The sequence below is a fragment of the Lissotriton helveticus genome, chromosome 7 (assembly GCF_964261635.1).
Source record: "Lissotriton helveticus chromosome 7, aLisHel1.1, whole genome shotgun sequence".
NCBI classification, from domain to species: domain Eukaryota; kingdom Metazoa; phylum Chordata; class Amphibia; order Caudata; family Salamandridae; genus Lissotriton; species Lissotriton helveticus.
The window spans coordinates 1,009,966,457-1,009,990,583 of NC_136068.1; the positions used below are offsets into that span (position 1 = coordinate 1,009,966,457).

The 24,127-nt window shown below is 44.8% G+C and overlaps 1 protein-coding gene across 6 annotated transcripts in view; it reads right to left on the reverse strand.

Moving 5' to 3' along the window:
- Window positions 1-2,509: 2,509 nt before the first annotated feature.
- FAXDC2 (fatty acid hydroxylase domain containing 2) overlaps window positions 2,510-24,127 on the reverse strand; it is a 180,453-nt gene continuing 158,835 nt past the window's right edge. For all 6 annotated transcript variants that reach the window (XM_078653687.1, XM_078653685.1, XM_078653684.1 and 3 more), the window contains 3 exons: window positions 7,771-7,876; window positions 6,510-6,676; window positions 2,510-3,476 (listed from right to left, as the gene is read on the reverse strand). In XM_078653687.1, the coding sequence (XP_078509813.1) occupies window positions 3,317-3,476; window positions 6,510-6,676; window positions 7,771-7,876 (433 nt within the window). In that variant the 3' untranslated portion in view covers window positions 2,510-3,316. The remainder of the gene's footprint in view (window positions 3,477-6,509; window positions 6,677-7,770; window positions 7,877-24,127) is intronic.

A 24,127-nucleotide genomic window follows, 5' to 3' on the forward strand; every position in this document is an offset into this window, starting at 1 on the left:
GCATGCTTTTTGCGGCCTTTGTGGATCTAAGATCTGCTTTTGATCTTGTGCCAAGGGCAAAACTTTGGGAAGTACTTTTGGAGCAGGGGATGCCCAAGGAATTGGTTGCAATCTTGGTCAAACTCCAAGAACGTACCTATGCTCAAGTTCACTGGGGTAAACTAGGGGATATGTTTGAGGTGTGCAAAGGAGTCAGACAGGGGTGTGTGCTGGCTCCCACCCTGTTTTCTTTATGTATTAACATGGTGGTCCAGTACTTTGCTAACTACCTAACCGACGCACCAACACTTGCTGGCATGAAAGTCCCACTGCTCATGTTCGCGTACGACACCCTGCTTATATCCAAGACAAGACAGGGATTACAACTAGCACTGTCTCGTTTTGAGGTGTTTTGCCGCGAACATGAGCTGGAGGCCAACGTGGGGAAAACTTAAGTTTATGGTGCTCCATGGGTCAAGGCCGTTTAGAGCTAGTGTCCATATGGGAGGTGACCCTCTGGAGCAGACACCTGTTTATACGTATTTGGGTGTCACTTATAGTGATAAAATGAGCTGGAAGCCACAAATTGACATGATAGCTTTAAAACACATCCAACTAGGTGGTGCTATGATCAAAGAGCATAGGCAGTCTCTAACCAAGCCAATTGCCCACTCGTTAAAATCTATGGCTCTAAAAGTTTGCCCGCAATTTTGTATGGTACTGAATTGTGGGGCTTCAGTAATCTGTCCCCACTTACTGCGGCACAGAATACATTTTTGAGGTCAGCTGTAGGCTTGCCCCAATCTTCCCCGCGCATTCCCCTACTGTTAGATCTTGGTTGTCAGGCAGTCGAGGATGTGGCACGCTACAGACCCTTGGTGTTTTGGCGACGTCTTTGGACCACACCGGAACTTTCTTTATATGCTAAAGCCATGATGGAAGTTTAAGGGCTGGGTGGTTTCCATAAGATCTCCTGGCTCGCCGAAATTAAGTTATTATTGACAGATATGGGGATGGGGGAACTTTGGGCTAAACCGGATACAGCTGTGTTTCCATCTAAAAAGATCTATAGTGCTGTGTACTGGGACATGATTAAAACCAAGAGGTACTCCTCCCAGGTAGGTAGTTCCTTGACTTCAATCTTTCTTGATATTAAGGACGAACACTGCCTGGAGGAGTACTGGGATATCATTACGAAGCCTCTAGATCGCAGATTGTACCATCAGTTCAGAGTAGGCACTCTACCATTACGCTGGTTATCCAGTAGATGGAATCCTATTGGCAGTGATAAATGTGTATTCTGCTTAGATCACATTGAAACAATCGACCATTTATTATTTGTTTGCCCCACGTACCAACAACCCAGGCGCGTATGGTTAAAACCTGTTTGTATGCTATTGGGAACAAGATCAGCACAGGTTCCAAGCAGAATACTGAAAAATGATACCGCCAACCCAGTTATAATTGGTGTAGCAACATTTTTGAGCTGGGCATGGGTTCTTCGGATTAAAATGGGTGGGGCTTAGTTGTAGGATTAATTGACTCTATGCCTACCCAAAGTAGGAACTATAGTTGGGCATTACTACAGGTCTTGTGACCCACACTGAGATTTTAAATCAGAGATATTTTAGCTCTGTCTAAGTCAATTGCTATTTGCACATTTAATTCAATTTTAGCATATTTTAAATATTTAAGTACCGGTGTATCACTGGTTTTTAAGAAAAATATAATTTCATAGTTTGTATATGATGGATTTTATCCTGTATGGATTTTGCATTACTGTTTTAGAATGTCTTTAATGATGAAGAATCGCAATAAAGACTTATTGACTTGACTTTCTTCCTACCGTGCGTTGCGTGAACATTTAGTAAGTATGTCCCTTAGTATTCCTCCCCTCTCACCCTCATTAAGACGCACTGTATTTCCTCTTCTCACTAAATGTCAAATTAAATAAATCAAGACCTAAAATGTTTAAAATTAAATATCACACTCATTGGTTGACTGATTTAGTTCTTAAATGATAGCAGTTCAAGGGGATTTCGTATGTACGCTCAAGTGGCTGCAAAGGCAGATTTATTCGTTTCATACAACCCTAATGAGGTGGTGCCTGGGTTGCATTTTGGGTTCTCCTTCAGCTACTTCTAGCATGTTTTATACGAATGGCATGTTCACACGTTTTTTTAAATTGTCTACTTATCTGCACTCTCAACTTTGCTCAACACATAGAGGTAGGATAATCACCTCTAAAAAACTGCTATCCCAGAGTAGTTCCGAACGTTGATTTCATTATAATCCATGAACCTTAGGGGATTACTCATGTTAGTATATTTGATTGTCTCAATTTTTTTGTAGAGAGCGCACGCTCTAAACCAAATCAATTCTAGACGATTGATCGATACCCATTAAGTTTTGGTGTTGTTCAGGTGGCATCCACGCTTCCCTGCTCCACCCAAAAAAGGAAAATGTTGGTGCTGACATTGAATAATATTTGCAAATACTTTAAAAAGCAATACATGAAGAAAAAACTTGGTGATTTTCTGATTGGTTTATCTCTGTATATAACTGTCTACATAGAAAAAGCGTTACAATTGTATTTGCATAGCACTGACCAATGTAGGTTCACTTTTCACAACATAGATGATATAAAGATGTGCTGACCAATGCTTCCACAGTGCTAGTCCAGGAGCAAAATAAAATGCACAACATGTGATGACATCAGAAGGCCAAATGAGACACGGGTTCCAAATGGAAAGAGCTTGCCATACACCAACACTGTAATAAAGGCGGGATCGGCTGCCCTGAGGCTCCAGGCACTCCTTCACCAGGGCTTGGCAACTATGACCCGACACTTGACCACACTTGACGTGTCTGAAGATACAGAGGATATTACTCCGTGGCACACACCAAAGCCTTTGTGGGGAGGACAGAGCGACCTGACATTAGCTTTACGAGGTCTGCTGTGGAAGTACAAAAGACGAACATTATAAGCAGACTTTAAAAAGCCAGAACACAATACATTCAGCCTGCTCATGCTCTCCTTCACCTTAATGCAAAGGCTGCTGGACACAAAAGAGTACCCTTTGACCTCTCATCCCCACCAGGCTCTACCACCAGCTAACCTCTTAAGTTCCTCACCTGGATACCCCTGAAAATATTGTTTTTTCATGTATAAGTTGATCTCTGCAAGTCTTTATGAATATTTAGCGTTAATCAGCTTTCTCTATGCCAAATCCTAAATCAGTTATTCTTTACATATAGTGCCTACACGTCTAGGTCCCTCTTGCGAGGCGATAGGTGGAGGGTTGTGGTGCACTCCCATCCCTCTGAAGTCAGGCTTCTATTCCTGGGCCTTCTTCGGGGGGTCAGGGATGGTCTCGGTCAGCGGGGTGAGGCTGAGCAGCAGCACGTGTCTGTCGCAGGCCTTGGTTTGCTTGAAGACACTGTCAGTGCCGTGAAGACGGTCCAGCACCCCCAAGACTCCGAAGCACTGGTTGAATCTGGAAAGTCAATAGAAGAATGGGTGAAAAGGAAAGATTGTCAAGACATTCCAAGAACTAGCAGGGCAACATGCTTTCTTTATCACCCCACTAAACAACTGAACAGACTATCCTCATGAATGTTAAAAGTTCAACACGATAAGAATTACACTAGATTTACCAATTTACATGCTTGACCTGGAACAGAAAATGAAAAATGTAGAGAACCCTGAAGACGGTTGACAAAGTTCACTTGTTGAGACTCATGCCGCTTTAAAGCACTCTATTGAATGAACGATCCCCATCCCCACAGAGTTAGCCGTTCCCCTCCCCAATCTTGTCACTCTTAAAAATACACAGCTCTTCTTATTCATCTAATGAAATAGAGCTCTCAGGTTCGGTAAAATGCATCTTAAGTCGAATTCCTGTGTAACTATTGCCCCCTCCCACAAATTAATTTTTCCTACAATATGGCTTAAATATTTTCTCGTGGCTTTGCATCCAGAAATCTCTACAGCCCAAGCTATTTAAGCATTTTATTCATAAATACTAAGGCTTCAATAAGGCCAAATGAAGGTTCGAACAAACTATGGCTATACCTTTCGAATTACTGCAATTTACAAAGCTCGATGATTATACCAACTCTGTATCCATGCTATGGACATACCATAATATTGTTGTTAGAATATCATCTGACATAAAAAATGGTATCATACTTAGTATATAAAAATTTCAACTCATTGGAGTTAATAATACAAATCTACACCAATATACATTTTTTGCAAACAGTGTTTAGGACACAATAATTTTATCACACGATATTTATATAGACGATGTTGGGACAATATTCCCACAGACAATATTGTGCCATGCAACCAAACTATGACTGCTGAGAGCTCGCTACAGTTAATCTGGGAGTTATATTATTATATTGAAAGCAACACTACCCTAATTACTCTGTGGAGAAACCAGAATCAAGACCATATCACATCTGTGCTCGCAGTCGGCCAACACTGAAGACATATTGAGGCTAAGCGATCTTTAAAGAAATATGACACTAAAACAAGACACATGTAGCCCTTGCCCTACTATGGCTATACAAAGCTGCCACAGTACTACTGTATTGGTACTGCACTGGTCCTGACATGCTTGGATTACTGAAACATCATACTACCAAATCAACATCTCAAAAAGATGCAAAATCAGGCGACCAGCTGGAACATGAAAAGACGATCACATAACACCAGATTTACAAACGCTCCAATGGTTCCCAATGGAGCAAATAATTAAGTTCACAATACTGTGCACCAAACTGAACCTAAAACTGACCATCACTATACTCCTCTCAGGCACTAGCTGCAAGGTCAAGGTCACACTGCATAAATATTGCCTTCAGATAAAATATGAACTTCAGGAAACAGCAGGAAGCTGTCATTTTCAGACAATCTCAAGGTCCATCAAACATTCACCCCATGCACCTCACCCTGCATCCCCATAATTTGACGAGGAGACAAAAGCCAGGGATGACTGAAAGCCTACGTCAGCTGACAGAGTGCAAGAACACAACTTCTCAAAGGAAAAATTAGGCTTTCTTCATATGGTTGACTTTCTACACAAGTCCGAACCACAGATCTTAAAGGTATCTTGAAGTGCCCATTACTACACAAAATGCCCTAAAATAAATATGTAAGTTTACACCATACCAAAATTCATATTTATAATACCTCTCACCAACTTTCAGCCTTGAATTGGCTGCCAGTTAAGGAAGGACACAGTTTAAATACTAAGCACTTGCCCATCGGGCACTCATCATCTATGCAATACACCTGTTAACACGCTTTTTACTGTGTAATCTTCTGTTCAGCGTTTTAACTAAACATGTCGAGAAATATTTCGGGCTGGAAAGGAAAGAGAAAGGTAGAGGAGGAAGAGAGAGAAAGCCAGTGAGAGCATGCGTTTGTTTTGTCTACTGCAGGTGTGCCCAATGTAGTTACTGTACGGCCAGCCCCATGCCAGCTTTTCAGATAACCACCCACTATTTAAATATGTTCCTTTTAGATTAACTTTATGTAAATCCAGCCCTCCAGGCCTGTGCTCGACACCAAAGATCTAGACCTTCATTTCAGGTTTTTAAGGATGCATTATATTTCAAGGCAATAGCCATTTGCTCAGACACCTGAAGGGTACTTGTGCGTGAAATGTGTTATGTCACAAGTTACCTATAATTTTGGAAGAATCGGTGGTGTGTATTTGAGCCACATGTACAGCAGCCACTTTCTATATGTATATGCTTTGGGGTCGAAAGAGACCTACCTCTGAGTGATTGAGCCTTGGTGATGGTTTGTGTTGTGGCATTACTAGAGCTTTATTTAACTATGCATTGCACTAAAGAGGGACTCGACTGCAGAGTAGGCGACTTTGTCTCTCCACAGGGATCGTAGGTGCATGGCTCGACTGATCACTATGATCAGCTAGATTGGTCCTTGGCCTCTCTGTGATAGGTCCCTCGAGGTTAGACGTAGTTATCATTAGTTTTGTTAGCGGTAAGGACCGTACTGGCGCGTTGACCTTCTTCCGCATCGAGAGAGAGATGATGTTTGATCTATCTGTCTACTGTTTATGGTATTTTTATGGTATTTTTCCAGTATTATAAGTTAAGTGGGCTTTTAGGCGCCACATGTCTGGAACCGATTGCACTGTCTCACCCACAGGTAACCCATGGGACAAATTGAGAGCTATTGAAGGTGTGCTGTGTTTTTGCATTGTAGTACTTGTACAGCTGCTAGTGCCAAGTTGTGCGTTCAGAGGTGGGTAACCTACTTGCTGTGTGGAGTTACATACTGCAGTGCTGGCTGGGAGTTAGGGGTGCATTCAACAGCACGTGAAGACACCTACAGCGCAGATCAAAAATAAAAGGGGGGTTGAAGACTTAGTAATGTTTGGTTATTTATGAAAGTACATAACATTGTGGGATAGAAAGTGAAGACCTTTGACGCTGAGATGGGGTAGTTTGTAAACATCAGAGGCTTGGACTTAAGTATCAACTGTACTTACTTGAGGTGGTGGAAGTCGTGGAACTCTGGCGAGGGCAGGAAGGGTAGGTGGTAGCCGCAGTGTGAGATGGTGGTGCTGAGCAGCGCCAGGCAGAACCACAGCATGATTGTGGCCACGTGGGAACCCATGATCATAGGGCCCACCATGGGGGGTAGCATGTTTGACAACTGAAAAGACACAGACACCAACTAAGATCAAACACAGTGTGATAGTGGATTGTATGACGGAACAACGCAGGGAAATACTTCCCATGCCTATACAACACATTTTTTACCCCGCATTTTTTCAAAAAGCATAAGCTTTTACAATGCATGCCATTGCCACGCATTGTTTATATATTTATATATATAAAAAATGTATTTGTGGGAGGAGACCCCCCAAACACCCCAACTTACATTAAATGTGTGGTAGAGGCATGTATTTTAAAGGCATATACAAGGTAAAAACATGGGTGGTAAAGGCACGATGTGGTAAAAACCTCATTGTAAAGGCTGTTTCCTTGATAGTGACCAGTGCAGAGCCTACAGGTGCCCAACAAAGAACATAGCAAGCACTTAAAGTGGATGATATGTTACACTAGGCATGATTTTTCTATCTAGGGGATTTAAATTAAAGTCCGGTATGTAGAAAGCAAGCAGCAGACTCCCAAATATCCTCTGCTCTGATACCTAAGTTTTCTTCTGTCTGAATTCTATCCCTCTTATAGCTAATTCCCCTCCCTTCTATTTTTAACCACTTCCTATCTCCCCTGCCTTCTCTCCTCTAGCTCACTATTCCTCTGTACTAATCTCTTCCTCCTCTTATCTATCCCCTTCACCCCTCCCTCCCTTGTTCACCCAACACCATTCCTCTGGCCCAACTCCTGCCCTTCTCACTTTTTTGTGTGCCAGAATATTGGTAGCAAAAATAGAGTCTGACAAATATTGTGGACTAAATATTGTTTCCAAAAATTTCAGTGTTAGTAGTAGATTTGCTATTATTAACTCCAAAGGGGGAATCTTTTTGGAAATATATATTTAAGACACTATAGTTTTGCCAGACAATATTTAGGCCACACTATTCTGGTACGGTATCCTTCCAATTGCTCCTCTAATTATCCCTGAGATGTCCTCTCGACTCCCTGCTCTTGCTTTCCTCTTCACCCCAAACACCTTTCTTATAACCCACATCCTCGCCCTCCTTTTCCCCGTTATCCTTTACAGCTTTCGTTTTTCTCCCTCCCTTTGTTGGAGTTAATCCATGGATCACCTCTGGCACTTACCATGTGCTCCAGGGGGTGAGCATAGAGGGAGACCACGCCAACCGGCGCCGTCCACTCGTGGTGCTTCTTGTGGATGTGTTTGTACAGACTGGGGTGATGGAAGAGCCTGAAAGGAGAAAATAAACATAGTGAACACCCCTTGCAGCACAAACAAAGTGCAAATATAGAAATGGTTTATTGACCAATTCTCTCCATTACTACCAGTCCCACCATCCTCGGCGCAGTATTTGTGTAACACAGTGTGTCTGTTCTCAAGGGATAGGCATCCTGGTCATTTGATGAGCTATTTTTGTATAATTATTGCCGCCACTATGCCCCAAATTGCCCTCTTTTGTCATTATGATGCGACAAATTCAACACCCCCTCAGGTTCAAGATCTTTCATTCTCTTTTTCCCATTTTAAGGGATCATTGATTGGTATACATTGTATTGTATTGTATTGTAATTGCATTTATATAGAGCTTACTAGCCCTGACGAGGCGTCGAAGCGCCTGGGGACATAGGAGTTGTACGTCTGGGCTCAGATTTTTGCTTTTGAACCACTCTCTAAGCAGGTGACTTGAAGCCTGGGTAAAGGACAGCACTTGAGTACTCACCATGACATTGTAGACATAGCTGCAGAGAATGCCTCTTGGCTTGTATTGTGCACTGGTATCACAAGAAGGTGCCCTGGTACCCAGTCCTACTCTGCTTCCCTCCAAGGGCCAGTCTGCTGTCTGGGCACATACCATGTGGTGCACCTTCTCAGTGCGTAGTGCTGTGAAGCCAGAAATGCCATATATATATAATTTTGTAATACTCACACACTCGAGTTTTTATGGCAGTTCGGACTGAACAGTTCCTGGTGGAAAATGCCCAAGCCTGATTTGCATATGGCTGGTCTAGTGGGCAAAAAACAATGGACTAGAATGCAGCCCGAGTGCCTGAGAATAATCCCAGCTTTCCACCAGTTACCTTTTGGTTTTCCTCACTGAATTTGAATAAGGCATTCAATTAGTTCTATAACTGTAATAACTGAATTAATTTTGTAAGGTGGGACCACAGCTGGGTATAAATATTGCTGGAGCAGACCATATTACTTCTGTGATGAAACATGCTTTTTGAGGTTACCCCCAACTCTTTTCTCCCACAGGTGACATGGGTCTGAAATGCCCTGAGCCCTGCTAATTAGAATTTAGTGCATGTACTCTGACCCATAAAAAATGTCCACAGTTGATTGGCCAATACCCAACTTGCCCAGCTTAACTTACTTGTAAGCCTCTAGTTTATGGCACGAGGGGTACCTAGGGCGTGTAAGACAAAGTGTCACTCATGGACTGCAGCACTAGTTGTGCCACCACGCATATGATAAAGTAAAACATGTCTCCACGACTGCCACTGCAGAACGGTAGAGAGTTTAAACAGTTAACTCAACGTTGCCATTGAAAGCAATGAGAGCACTCAAACCTCCCCTTTTTAAAATATATGTCACCTCTCTGGCAGGGCTGGACTGGCCGTAACGGGCATCAGATGTTTCCCCGAGAGGCGGAAAAGGTGGGCGCTGGTTTTTCTACTGTGGGGGTCGGTCTAATAAAATTGCCAGGGCTGCTTTCATTTCCCAGTGTGGCCATGCCCTCTAGCCAGCCTACTGAGTGCTAAGGCAGGGTGCAGCATATTGAAAATAAATCAGAACATGCGTTTCACATGTTCTAGCAGTAAAAACTCCCCATTGCTGTTTTTGGAATGAGAGACACTGATAGCCCCATTTGGAAGTACAGAGTTACAGGCTGACACTTCAGCTGTGCTAACTTCTGATTGGAACTACTGAGGTGGTTACTTCAAGGTATTGAATGAATCAGTGCAGGATATCCTATTTAATGGTTAAATAAAATTTAGTGTTACTGACGGGCAAAGTGCAACTTTGGTAAGTTGCCCAAGGTTTCCAGTGCCTGTTTCTGATAGCACACTAAGACTATTCTTTCAGACAGATTGCTGCCCTCCTTGGGAGATGTATGAATGCCTCCCAGGAAAGGTAACAATAGAGACCTGTCAATGGAGGGGGTGTTACCTCCACCTGGCAGGAAGACACACAGAGCGGCTTTGGTGCTAAAGGTGAGCTTCAAAGGGGAAGCCACCTTCGTAGGGCAAGTGGTGCACACACACAGAGGGACTGCTCTATTGTTTAGGTAGATAGCCTGGCAGTGAGGACAGAGAGGGAAAACAGTTGCCAAACTGTTTTTCCCATGGGCGTGTAGCCCAGAAGTAGCCACACCCCAAGGGTGAGCTACAAAGTACCACACAGTAGGGTTCAGCCATCTATAGAGCTGGCAGAATAGAGCTCTCTGGGATAGCTAGATGCCACACAGCACAGGAAGTTGTCATCAGGCGGGAGGGGACCAAGTAGCATCTCCCCTAAGGACACTTTATTGGCATAAAAGGGACACCCCCTGGATCCAGAGCTCAGATCTCAATTGGACAGGAGAAGAGGACCGTAGAAGTACGGTCCAGCTGACCTGGGACAGAGCAAAGATGAGGATGCAACAAAGTTGGACTGCGCCTGCTGCTTCCTGGGCTAGAGAAGATAGGACTGTGCCTATGGCGTCGTGCTCGAGGAAAATTCGTCCCCTGAGCCCAGAAAGAAGCGTAGACTCCAAGAGTCAGTTGGCAGACTTCCTGTTTGCAGGACAGGGCACCAAAAGCTAAGGAAGCCTGCCTGGGCGAGTTGTTAGCCCTTGTCACCGGATCGTCGCTTCTCATCACAGTGCAGCCTGGGAGACCAAGACCCAATGCTCAAAAGTTGCTCAGTTGCTCTGAGTCTGCTTGTCTAGAAAGAGCCGTCGGAGTGCATTTTTGTCACCCAAAAGGAAATTTATTGCCAAAAGAAGGGAACAGCTTATTTTGCCCAGTGACTTGTGGTCCAGTAGGGAATAGACTTTTGCTGGACCAAAGTGGACTTCGAGATACGCTGACCTCTGTAGCCAAAGTCCCCCCACCTGGACAGTGGAACGACAAGTAGCCCCAGAAAGACCCCCATCGACCGTGTTGCAACTTCAGCATCCTGTACCCCTAGCATCAGGATCACACCATAGAAGTCAATGGAAAGTGGATATTAGAGCTGGAACTGGACTAGAGACTGCCTCTCTGGTGAAGGTAACTGTTTCTCTGGATCTGGTTGATTGCCTTAACTCGCTTCCCGACGGAGTTTGTTTCCCAAAGTACTTCCAAGTAACTGCATCCAGCCTTGATGTAACTTTTTGTTCAAAAAGTTTCTAAGAGTCAATTTTTTTGAATATGCTAATACTTGTTCACAGGTGAGTGAAAAGTCTTGATTTACTGTTTCTTTAAAAAGCTGTATCTTCGGAACCCTCCTGTGGAACTTTTTAATTTTGGGCTCCATAAATTTGTAAAAATGCAACCTATTTTTATAAATTGGTGTCTGAGTTCTTGAGAATCTTGTTTCTTTCTTCTTCAATTGTTTTGGTGCTGTTTAGATGCCTTACTCGTTCCTTTATTGAAGACTGACTGCTCGAAGCCACAGCTACCCAAGGTTGAGCAACACTTTCACAATCGAAGCCTGACTGGTCCTAGAAGGGTTGGTAGTGTATTAAACGGCGAGGTCTCACAACCACTCCATGTAATACCTACTCACTATTTACTCTCAACTTCTATGTACGTTGACGACATCTTAAGATACTTGAAGGATGTCACTCAGGAACTCCTAAGGGCTACTGAGATATTGAGGGAATCACGTGATCTTTCAGACCTGAGGCTCAACTGGGCTAAGACGAGTGTCTTCCCAGTTATTCCTATCGCAATGGAAGTCCCCCTGACCCCCTTTAGCTGGATGACTCAGGTGAAATGGAAACCATGCACATGTAAATACTTAGGTATCATATATAGAACACAACCACTGACATGATCGAAGATAACATTGGTAGGATGATACAGCCATTGAAGGACAGCATTGCCTACAGGACCAAATTACTAATTAGCCTCAAGGTTAGGGCCCCACTCTCGAAAATGATGATGTTGCCACACTTGCTTTACCTTTTTTTTTTTAATATACCGTATACGCTACCAGCCAAGATATTCAAAGATACGGATTCTCTTCTACAATTTATTTGGAATGTGGGAACCCCCAGAGTAGCTTTAATAACCCTTAGACTTCCCACTATTGAGGGAGGATAAAAAGTCCTGAACTACCAGGTCAATTACATGGCAGCACAGCTACGGTGAGCAGTAAAGATGGTCTGCTTCGACTGCTATGGCTAGGACTAAGTGAGTGTTAAGCAATCTCTAGGATATTTTTCCCTGGAAAGACGGGATGGGGAGTATTGCCACACCGAACAACGTGGTGGTGTCTGTCTGCTCTCCCCTGCCGTCTTTCACTTTGTCCGGTCCCTCAAAGATAATAGCAGATAGGGAAAGCACATTTTAAAGGAATAAAGGTTTTGCTAGTGTTTTTGTGACGTACAACATGGGTTCTTTGTATCAGAATATTATGCTGAAGGTGGATTGGCTTTATTTAATGTAATTGAACACGAAGATATATATTAAAAGTTGAGAACCTTCAAAGAAATGACAATGCATCTGTATACTAGTAGCAGGTGACTGCGACAAACCGTCGAGATGATGACTTCAGCATAACGTTGTTTGTGATGAAATTTAACACTAATAAAAATGTGTAAATAATATAAATAAAAGCAGAGTCCTGAAGGGACTCTTTGAACACGGTTTATTTGACAGTCATAGACAAAAAAAGGCGCCCTGCCCTAATAAAACGAAGTAATTGTCTTCATGCCTGCCAAACATTGCACGGGTCACTCCAACGGTGCAAAAACTTGAGCTAAGGAACTGCAAGTGATTTGAATATGCACATGCTGGAGCTCCAGCTTTAGAGATAGTCTATTGGTTAAGCACTACAGTCGTAGGTCTTTTAAAACTCCCAAGTTCTTTAAGAAATAAATAAAATACAGTTGAGAAAGAAGAGTAGTTTAGCTGGTAGGCCTGCTCCACTATTGGAGCACGCAGGAGGGCACTGGAGTTGTGTTTGGCGTACCACATGTGGGATGGTATTGAGAGTATTAAGAGCAGTGTATCTGGCTGTTATAGTCACATACACTGAGTATCTAGTTCCGAAATAGACAGCTGAAATGTGCTCCAACTGGCCAGTAACCACGCCAATTGAATATCCAAGTTCCTGAAAGTATTTTTTTATATTCTCTATCCAAACCCTACAGTCCCACGATATTAATTACTCTGCAAATGAGTACCTTTAAGCATTATCTATAGAGGTAATGTGTTACCTAGCCTATAAGCATCTGTTTGTTGTATGTACAGCTGTAGATTTACAAGCTTTGCTTACTCCTGTCATTAGTGGTGGGCTTGGACATTGTAAGCTGTTTTTCTTCAAAGAAAATTTCGACTCACAAGGTCTCTGACTCCTCCGCATGGCCATCGACTCCATTTTTATATTCTTTTTCGCCCAAAGGGTGATTGTAAGTAAAGACTAGTGCGTATAAAAAAGAAACTAGTGACCAATTACTACAAAGAATATATCACAGAGAAAATCAAAATGCATCAGTCACTGGTTCCCACGGTGAAGGGTGGGTGCATGTGAACCTACAGCACTTCATGCACCGCCCGTAGCCTAAACGCATTCATTGCTGGAATTCTGCTAATTTGTTTTTAAACTGGGGGGATTTGTGTTTATTTGGGGGCATTTTTAACGTTTTTATTGCTGCACTTTGCACATTCGGATCTCCGATCCAGGGCACTGAAGGGGGAATGCAACCACCTGACCGGTTAGCGGTCTAGTGGCATGCCGCTGGCCTATATAGCACGTTCGCTAACGCGTACGCACACCGTGAAACCAGGGTGAGAGAAGTTTGTCTGACCTTCCTATTAACACATGGAATTAGTGGGAGAGGTGGAAAGTCATTGGCAAAGATCCCCGACCAACTGAACCACAGTGCATTGCCCATGAATTGGGGTGAGGAAACCTGGTGACAAAGGTTTTGGCATTTTGTGTTATTTGCTGTGGTAAACAGATCTATGTTAGGTATGCCCCATCAGCTGAAGTAATGGAGCAGGACTTGTGGGTGGACTTTCCACTCATGGTATAGTTGCTGTGTCCTGCTGAGTAGGTCTGCAAAGTCGTTGGCCACCCCTGCCAGATATTCTGCTACGAGATGAACTTGGTGATGGATGGCCGAACTCCAGATCTGTTGAGCTAGGCTTGACAGAGGCAGGGAGTGAGTGCCTACCTGCTTCTGTAAATAGAACATGCCAGTCATGTTGTCCAAAAGCACCAGTACTATTTTGCTTTAAATCTGAAGGAGAAATGCTTTAAGAGCTAGCTGAGAAGTGATTGTTGTGGAGACACCAGAGATGAGGTGGCCACAGACCTTGTACTTTCATTTTGTTCAGATGTGCCTCCCAGGTAGTTATGGATGCATCCATGGTAATAGTCACTTGTGAAACAGGGTCTAGAAAGAGCCTGCCCCGCAGCAAGCTGTTTCTGGTCCACCAATGCAGACAGCAATGGATGCTGGCCCTTATCAACACTGGATTATTTGTTTTTTGTGTATTGCTGCCAGACAGCGACACAAAGGGAAAATAGGTTTTGGCAGAATCGATCACTCTGAGTTAACGATTATCCATATGGCCCTGCTCTTCTGACCACTGACAGGAGAGACACTCCTGGAGTGAACGCGTATGAAGCCGCGCATGGGGCACTATTGCAGTGTATTGGACTTGGCCCTTTCTGCAGGGTCATCTCCAGATTTTTGCCATAACCCTCTTATTTTCTGAACCCTTTTTTGTTGGCTTTTAGGACTCTGCATACTTTATCACTGCTAACCAGTGCTAAAGTGCTTGTGCTCGCTATTTAAAACATGGTAGAATTGACCCTTACCCAATTAGCACATTTAATTTATTTGTCAGTCCCTAGTAAAGTAGTGCTGCCTGTCCCCAGCGCTTGTAAATTAAATGCTACTTGTGGGCCAGCTGCACTGATTGTGCCACCCACTTATGTAGCCCTTTAAACATGTCTCAGGCTTGTCATTGCAGCCTCTGTGTGCAGTTTTAAACTGCTGTTTCGACCTGACAAAATAAACCTTTTGTCTGGCCTTAACCTTTTTTTATAACACATAATTCACCCCTAGGGTAGACCCTGAATAGCACAGAAGGCACGATGCAGTGTATTTAATAAGTAAGACATGGACTTTTTAATTTTACATGTCCTGGTAGTGAAAAAACTATTTTTCACTACTGAAAGACCTACCTGTTTTTATAGGATAACATTGGAGTAACCTTATTATATTTAATAAGCTGCAGTTTCAAATTGGGAGCAGGTAGACAGTCCGGGTTTGGTGTCTAAATAATTCTAATTAAAAACCCTCTTTAATGGTAAAATCCAAATTTCAATCACAATTCTATAAACGCCACTTTTAGAAAGTTGACAATTTCTTGTTTTAACTATTTGATACCTGTAGCCTGATCCTGGGTCACATGACTAGGTGTAGCTGGCAGTTGTTTTTTGTGTATTGCTGCCAGACAGCGACACAAAGGGAAAATAGGTTTTGGCAGAATCGATCACTCTGAGTTAACGAGGGGGAGCAGCCTATCACCTACCACACTTGCACATCACAAAGGCTCTGCCTATGCACTCTCACAAAAGGTTTCTCACTAGTCTTTAGTGACCCTCAGACAAGCTGGGGCCAGGGCAGAGAAGAAGGGGATGCCTGACATCTCAGGGGGTCAAAACCTCTAGAAGCTTCCACCACCTCAATGTGGGCACCAGGTATAAATGTTGGACCCTGAGACCCAACTCTTCAGTATATTTGTGGACCTCTGGACTCTGCCAGGAAGAAGAACTACTGTGCTGCTGATAGGGCTGCCACTCTCGTGACTGCTGCTCTGAAGGACTGCTGCTCTGCTGTGCTGAGCTGCTGCCATTCTGCCCTCTTGCCTGAGTGAGAAGGACTGGACCTGCACCTCTAAAAGAAAGACCCCAAAGTGACTTCAATGGCTAGTTGGCTGGCCTCCTATCAGAAGCTTCAGGAACATAACAGGCTGCCAACAACCTTGAACCCAACACCTGGACTGTGCCATCTGTGAGTCTTACCTTGCCAAGTGGTACCACCACAGTACTGGACCTTGGAAGTGGGCCTGATCGTGCTCTGCCAGCCCCTCAATATACCCAGTAGAACGGACCCATCTCCTCTGCAGCACGGTACTACCCTGAGCAGAACTGACGCATTGCCTCTGCTGCATGGACTTGCCCAGTGCAAGGACTTTGCATCACAGCCATTGTTCATGCCTTCTTTACCCCCTCCCTCCCATTGTCCGTGGTGCCTTCTTTACCCCCCTCCTTGCCGTTGTCCGTGGTGCCTTCTTTACCCCGGCCCTTCCTCCCGTTGTCCGTGGTGCCAACCTTACCCCCGCCCTCCCTCTCGTTGTCCATGGTGCATACCTATTGGCTATGCCAATGTTTTTTATTAAATGTATATGCTAAATAAGGGCGGCCGCGCGTCTCGTTGCACGCAGCTCACCCAACTCTTTATTATTATATTTATTGACATGCTAAATAATGGTGGCCGTGCGTATCGTTGCGCGCGACTCTCCTAACTTGAAACAAGCATTTGCAATTGAATAGGTGTTGCATTTACATAAGTTTGAACTATGGGCATTGTAAATGACAATGCCTTTTATTTATGTTTTGGTTTTTAAAACATAAATAAAAGGCATTGTCATTTACAACGCCAATAGCTTAAACTCGCGTAAATGTGAGACCTATTGCACTGCAAATGCTTGTTCTAAATTGGTGTGGGATTTTTCGTGTGGTGTTTTCACTTCATTACTCTTTGAAGTGCTGTATAAATCTTTACCCATTGCCTCCATGTTAAGCCTGGCTGGTCTGTGCTCAACCAGAGGGTTGAGCACAGGTTAATTTGGGGTTTGCGTATGCCTGACCCTGACAAGGAAGAAATGCGTTACTTACCTGTAACAGCAGTTATCCAGTATTGGTATCTTTCATAGATTCACATGCCTGAATCATTCCCCGTCGTCGGGGTGGGAGTCCCCGGTAAATAATTATAGTAATGTCACATGGACATATACTTAGTACTAGGCCAGAGGCCTCACATTAGTAGCCTATCTAGGTCCTTATGTAAAAAGGACCAAACTTTGCCCAGTAGCCAATCAGCCCTTATCACCCTCCTGACCTTCCTGGAAGGAGCCCTTGTCCCTCAGATTTTCGTAAGCACCGTGCCAAGTAGTACCTACTGAGAAGACTTAGGTGAGCCCTTCCAGGGGAGGCGGGTGGGTTGCATGTGAATCTATGAAAGATACCAATACTGGATAACTGCTGTTACAGGTAAGTAACGCATTTCTTATCCAGTATTATGGGTATCTTTCATAGATTCACATGCCTGAATCAGAATAGCAAGCAATAATGAGCACATTTCTCACATACATCTTGAAAGACATAATAAACTTATCATAAGTTGTTACACAGTTTACATGATACTCACAACCTGATAAGAAATGTGCGATAAATTACCTGGAAGGTGGGATGATAGGAAGAAGGCTCACCTCTAATGAAATAGATGACGTAGGACAGCCTGTCCTACTGCTGCATCCTTCATAAGTGCAGAATCCAAGCAGTAGTGCTTGGTGAACGTATGCGGCGTCTTCCATGTCGCCGCTCTGCAGATGTCGACAATGGGTACCCCAGCAAAGAGCGCCATGGAGGTGGCTACCGCTCTAGTGGAGTGTGCTCGAACCTTTGAAGGCAGAGGATGGCCCGCCTGTTGGTGACAGAATGCGATGGCCGCTGAAATCCATCTGGAAATGCTTTGTTTTGTCAATGCTAGGCCTTTCCTGGGCCTACTAAATGCCACAAACAATTGGTTGGACTTCCGAAATTGCTCTGTCCTGTGTATATAGAACTTGAGACATCGTTTGAGGTCCAATGAGTGTAGAGATCTTTCAGCCGCAGATGATGGATCTGGGAAGAAAGATCTCAGGACAATAGGTTCATTAAGATGGAAAGAGGACGGAACCTTAGGTATAAATTTTGGATTAGTCCTTAAAATGACCCTGTCATTCTTGAACTGGATAAAAGGGTCTTGCACAGAAAAAGCCTGCAGTTCACTCACTCTCCTTGCTGACGTGAGCGCCAGTAGTAGAGCTGTTTTCCATGACAAATATTTAAGATCTGTTTTGTGAATTGGCTCGAACGGGTGTTTCATTAGTTGGGCTAGTACCACATTTAGTTGCCATGTAGGTGGTGACACTCGTACTGGAGGGAAAGTTCTGAATAATCCCTTCAGAAACTGCTTGACCAGTCTGTTGGTCCATAGTGAAGCGCCACACGAAGACCGTCTAAACCTGGAGATGGCCGCTAGATGGACTTTTATTGAAGCGTGTGCCAGCCCTGAATTGGCTAGGTGGAGCAAATAGGGCAGAATTTGTGCTGGAGTAGAAGTGAACGGATGCAATTTCTGAGTCCTACACCACAAACAGAACCTTTTCCACTTAAGGGAATATGTCTTATTAGTACTTTCAGCCCGGGCCCGGGCTAGAACGACTCTGCATTCCTGTGGAAGATCTAGATTTTGGAACTCTCTGAACTCAGGAGCCAAGCCGATAATTTGAGAGATGTTGGATCCGGATGTTGGACTTGTCCCTGGTTCATTGTAAGGAGATGTGGGCATGCCCTGAATAGAATTGGAGGTTCCAGCGATAGAAGGTGTAGTTCTGTATACCAGTGCTGGCGTGGCCACGCTGGGCTATCAGGATCATGGTACAACTCTCTGCTTTCAATTTCCGGAGAACCCTTGGGATTAGGGGAAACGGTGGAAAGGCGTAAGCAAAGGTCTTGCACCATGTCATCGAAAAAGCATTCCCTAGGGATCTTTTCTGGGGAAGTCAGCTTGCGTAACGTTGGCATTTCGCATTCATTTCCGTCGCAAGGAGATCCAGGTGAGGCTTGCCCCAACGGGAGAACACTGAGTCGAGCGTCTTCTGGTCGAGCTCCCACTCGTGGCAAATTGAGCGCTGTCTGCTTAGCGAGTCTGCCAGGATGTTGTCTACTCCTGGGACATACTCTGCCCGCAGAGGAATGTTGTGCTGGAGTAGCCACCTCCAAATTTGCTGAGATTCGCGAGACAACGTCTTGGATCGAGTACCTCCCTGTTTGTTTAGGTAGTGCATTGTGGTGGTGTTGTCCGTCCTCACAAGCACTGGGAAGCTCCTGATTCGGGGTAGAAATGCCCGAAGAGCTAAGCGTACTGCTCGTAACTCTAACAAATTGATGTGGAGTCGTTTTTCTGCCACTGACCACTGACCTTGAACTTGCAATTTCTGAAGGAACGCTCCCCATCCTTCCAGTGATGCGTCCGTGGTTATGACATAAGGGGAGACTGGGAGTAAAAAAGGAAGGCCTTTGTTCAAGTTGTCGCCCAGAAGCCACCATCTCAGAGCCTTTTTCATGACCTGAGTGATCTTGACCCAGTCGTCGAAAGATCCTGTACTTTGGATCCACTGATTTGTTAAAGCTTCCTGTAGAGGTCGCATGTAGAGACGACAATGCGGAATGAGAAATATGTTGGAAGACATCATTCCTAGCAACGACTTGAATAGTCGAACCCTGACTCTCTTTTTGGTCTGAATTTGGACGGCCAGGTTTCTCAGCTTGACCTGACGTTCCCTGGAAGGGAAGGCTTTCTCCTGTTGTGTATCCAATGTCGCTCCTAGGAAGTTGAGACGTTGTGATGGACATAGATTTGACTTTTCCTGGTTGAGCGTTAGGCCTAAGTTCTCGAAGAGACGAAGGCAGGCGGTAGAGGACTTGGCCACGCCTGTCCGAGTAGGAGCCTTGACAAGCCAGTCGTCCAGGTAGGGAAAGACTTGATGATGATGCTGGCGAAGGTATGCTGCTACCGGAGCCAGACACTTCGTAAAGATGCGTGGAGCTGACTTCAGGCCGAATGGTAAGACTCTGAACTGGTAGTGCCTGCCAGCCACTGTAAACCTCAGGAATTGTCGATGACTCTTGTGAATGAGGATATGAAAATAGGCATCCTGGAGGTCCAAGGATACCATATAGTCTTTTGAATTGAGCAGGTGTAATACCTCCTGAAGGGTAACCATACGAAAAGACTGCTTCTTGAGGTATTTGTTTAGGTTTCTCAAATCCAGTATCGGTCTCCACTACTTCTTCTCCTTTTTTCTGATCAGGAAGAATCGGGAGTAGAATCCTCTCCCCTTTTGTTCTCGAGGAACTCTTTCCACTGCTTTTTTCTGAAGCATTAGCAAGAGTTCCTGTTGAAGTATGTGTAGATTTTTGTGTTGCGCCGGACATGGTGGATTTGGAGGAGGATGCTCCAGAAACTCCAGAGTGTGTCGGAAGCGGACTAACTGCAACACCCAACGATCTGTAGTAATTTTCTTCCAATTGTGAAGGAAATTGGTAATTTTTCCTCCAACTACGAACTGTGGAGAAGAGGTGGAGGCCAGCTGGAGAAAGCAGTCATTGACGTCTGTTATTGTCTTTCTTTCCTCCTCTTCCTCGAAAGGACGACTTGTTATATGAAGATTGTCCTTGTTGTTGTTGCCTCTGCTGATATTGAGGTTTGTACTGTTGGGAAGAATTATAAGAGGACTTGTAACCTTGATAGTTGCCACGAGACTGTTGTCCTCGACCTCTGGACCCACGAAAGGAATTCTGCTTGAATTGTAGAGTGCCTAGAGCTTTCGCCGTTTCGGTATCCTTCTTAATGCCTTGTAGCATGTCATCAATATGTTCGCCGAAAAGGCGCTCCCCATCAAAAGGCATGTCGAGGACTTTGGCTTGCACTTCAGGCCGGAATGCTGTGGCTTTAAGCCAGCCCTGGCGCCTTAAAACTGCTGCTCCCGCCAATTGACGGAACCCTGTGGAAGCAATATCCAGGGCCACCTCTATCATCTCTGAAGCAGAGCGTTCACCCTCCAGCAAAATCTTTTTAACCTCGTCTTTCTGGTCTTCTGGAATTGCCCCCAGATATGGGGCTATATCTGCCCATATCTGTCGATTATAGCGACCTAGTAAAGCCAGAGAATTTGCAGCCCTGATTGATAGGGCGGACATGGAGGAAAATCTCTTGCCAATGGCATCAAGCTTTCTTCCTTCTTTATCAGGAGGAGCGGTCATTGTCGCTGACGGATTGCTGGACTTCCGCTGAGCGGCCTGAGATATAACTGAATCAGGTTTAGTTTGACCAGTCAAACATGCGGGTGCAGTGTCTGGGGCTTTGTATTTCTTTTCAAGTCTAGCCGGCACTGGAATGAGAGAGAGAGGAGTTTTCATTATTTTTTGTCCTTGCTCCCATATATAATCGATTACTGGAATGGAGCGAGCTGACCTTTTGAAGGGTTCTTTGAAATCATGAAGAAAACAATCCTTCGTTTCTGATGCTATTTGGATGTTGAATCTTGCAGCCGCTCTTCCTACGATATTATGGAATCCCCCTAAGTCCTCAGGGGTTGAATCGTCCTGTACCTGGTCTGGGGATATTGGATCTGGGTTAGTATTATCATCAGAATCCATATCATCGTCATCATGTATTTCGCCTTCTTCATCTTGGCCCTCATCAATTCTCACTTCTTCCTCATAATCTTCCTCATCCGTAGAAATTTGAGGAGGAAATGTCTCTTGTTCCTGATGCACATCCCGCGGGAGAGGCCGCTGTCGATGTTTAGGAGTTGGTGTTTCCTGTGGTACCTGTACTCCAGAGGCAGGAGCAGATGATGGAAATCTTTGTTTATAATCTGAAATCAAAAATTGTAGGTCAGAAACAATTGAAGCCGGAAGGCACACCATAGGCTGAACAGTGGTATGCTCTTGAATTGATTCTTGAATTGTAATTTCCTCAAAATCTTCACAGTCCGAACTCTCATGAATCTTGATGTTGAGATGAGAGGGACTGAATGCTATGGGAAACATGGACTGATCTTCTGGATCTTCCGTGTCTAAAAACTGCGTTGGCAACAACTGTTGAACCTTGCTGGGTGAGGTCATCTCTGGTGTGACCAAACATGACGACATTTTAAAGTGTGTATAGGTATACTTCAATGAGGGAGAGCCCTTGGAGTGTAAATCCTTTGACGCGGTGTCTGTTGATGGTGTAGCGTCTACTATTTTTGATGTTTCAGGTGTTTTCATTGTCATGGATGTCTTCGTCGACGACGACGATATCCTCGTCGACGGCGGCGTCGACACTGTAGCTTTCGACGACGACGATGCCACCGTCGACGACGAGACCGTCGACGGTCTCGTCGTCGCCGGTCTCGTCGTCGCCGGTCTCGTCGTCGACGGCGGCGTCGACGACCTCGTCGACGACGGTGTCCTCGCCGACGAGGAACTCGTCGACGGCTGTATCTTCGTCGACGGTTGTGTCTTCGTCGACGATGGGATCTTCGTCGACGATGGGATCCTCGTCGACGAGGAAGTCCTCGTCGACGATGGGATTTTCGTCGACGCTGGAAGCTTTGCCTTCGCTGATGATGAAGCAGACGTCGACGATTTTGTGACAGGAATGACAGAAGATATTGACCTACCCATCGTCGTCGACGTGGTAGAAGTCGATGCCATGGAGAAAGTAGACGCCGTGGATGTCGAAATGGAGACTGTCGACAACGTCACAGGCAGGCTAGACGACATTATAGCAGGCTTTTTGAATTCTGTCATCTGAAGAGAAGGCTTGACCTTAGGATGACTCTCAATAGACTTTGGCTTCTTGTGAGGAGGCGCCACAGACTGATCTGGAGATGACTGTCCAGGCCTTTTTGAAGCGGAGTGGAAGCTCCTGAAGGAACACTCGCTCCCACCTGAGGAGACTACCTGCTCTTTCTTCTTTAGTCTCTGGAGCCACAGAAGCAGTCGCCCTTCCCTGTCCTTCAATGTCTTGACCGGGAGAGTGCGACAAATCTTACATTCCTTGGCAGAATGCTGAGGATAGAGGCAATACAGGCAATCTTCATGTTTGTCCTCTATATGTAACCTCATTTTACTACAAGAGGCACAGGGTCTAAAAAGCCCTTTTTTAGGAGTAGTAGTCATATTTACTACCAAAACTTGAAGAATAAAAGGATAAAAGGATATAGGAAAAAACCTGAGCAGAGCTCAGTGGAGACTCCCTTCAGCACGACATGCGGTAGAAAATCTGAGGGACAAGGGCTCCTTCCAGGAAGGTCAGGAGGGTGATAAGGGCTGATTGGCTACTGGCCAAAGTTTGGTCCTTTTTACATAAGGACCTAGATAGGCTACTAATGTGAGGCCTCTGGCCTAGTACTAAGTATATGTCCATGTGACATTACTATAATTATTTACCGGGGACTCCCACCCCGACGACGGGGAATGATTCAGGCATGTGAATCTATGAAAGATACCCATAATACTGGATAATGTGGTTCTTGCTTTAGTAGGGTCCCACCCCCCTCCCAACCAGTAACCCAATTTCTTACACAATGCCGGAAATCCATAATGCCTAGCAAGCACATAACAATGAGAACTGGGATGGTACTGAGCTTCTGAAAAAGAGGTAGCACTTGTTGGAAGCTTGAATCCTTTGAGGGCTGGAGAAGGCATTTCACTCTATCGAGCTGAGGACCGACCTTAGGTAGGGTTGAATTTGAAGTGGCTCCAAGAGGGATTGTGTGGCAATTATTGTGAAGGAGGGAGACTGTGGCCTGGAAGTGGACCAGGCATTCTTGTTTGTTTGTACTCTTTATCAGCCAGGCATCCAGGTAAGGAAACACATGGATTCCCACCCTCCTTAGATGAGCAGCTACCACTGCTAGGCATTTTGTGAAAACCCTTGGAGCTGTGGTGACCACGAAAGGCAAAACCTTGAACTCATAGTGTTGACCATTTACCAGGAATCAGAGGTAGCAGCGATGAGCTGGATGGAATGGGATGTGAAAGTACGCATCCTTCAGGTCGAGGGTGGACATGAAGTTGCCTTGCTGTAGTAGAGGGATGACATCCTATAGGGTTACCATGTGAAAGTGCTCTGACAGAATGTACCTGTTACGGAGACAGAGGTCAAGGATTGGTCTGAGGAAGCCTTCCTTCTTGTAGATTGAAAATACAGGGAATAGATACCCTTGCCGAAGTGTTGCGGGGGTGCGGGCTCTATGGCTCCTTTGGAGAGAAGAAGAGCCTGAACATCCTCCTGTAGGCATATGAGCTGTTCGGGGATCACATCTGAACCCGATGGCGGACAAAAACAATCTCACAATGAAGATAGGGACCATGTACATCTACAATACACCTAGAGGAGAAGTCACCAAGACCTCATAACTCGAAAGACTTCTTCAGAAGAAAAAAAAC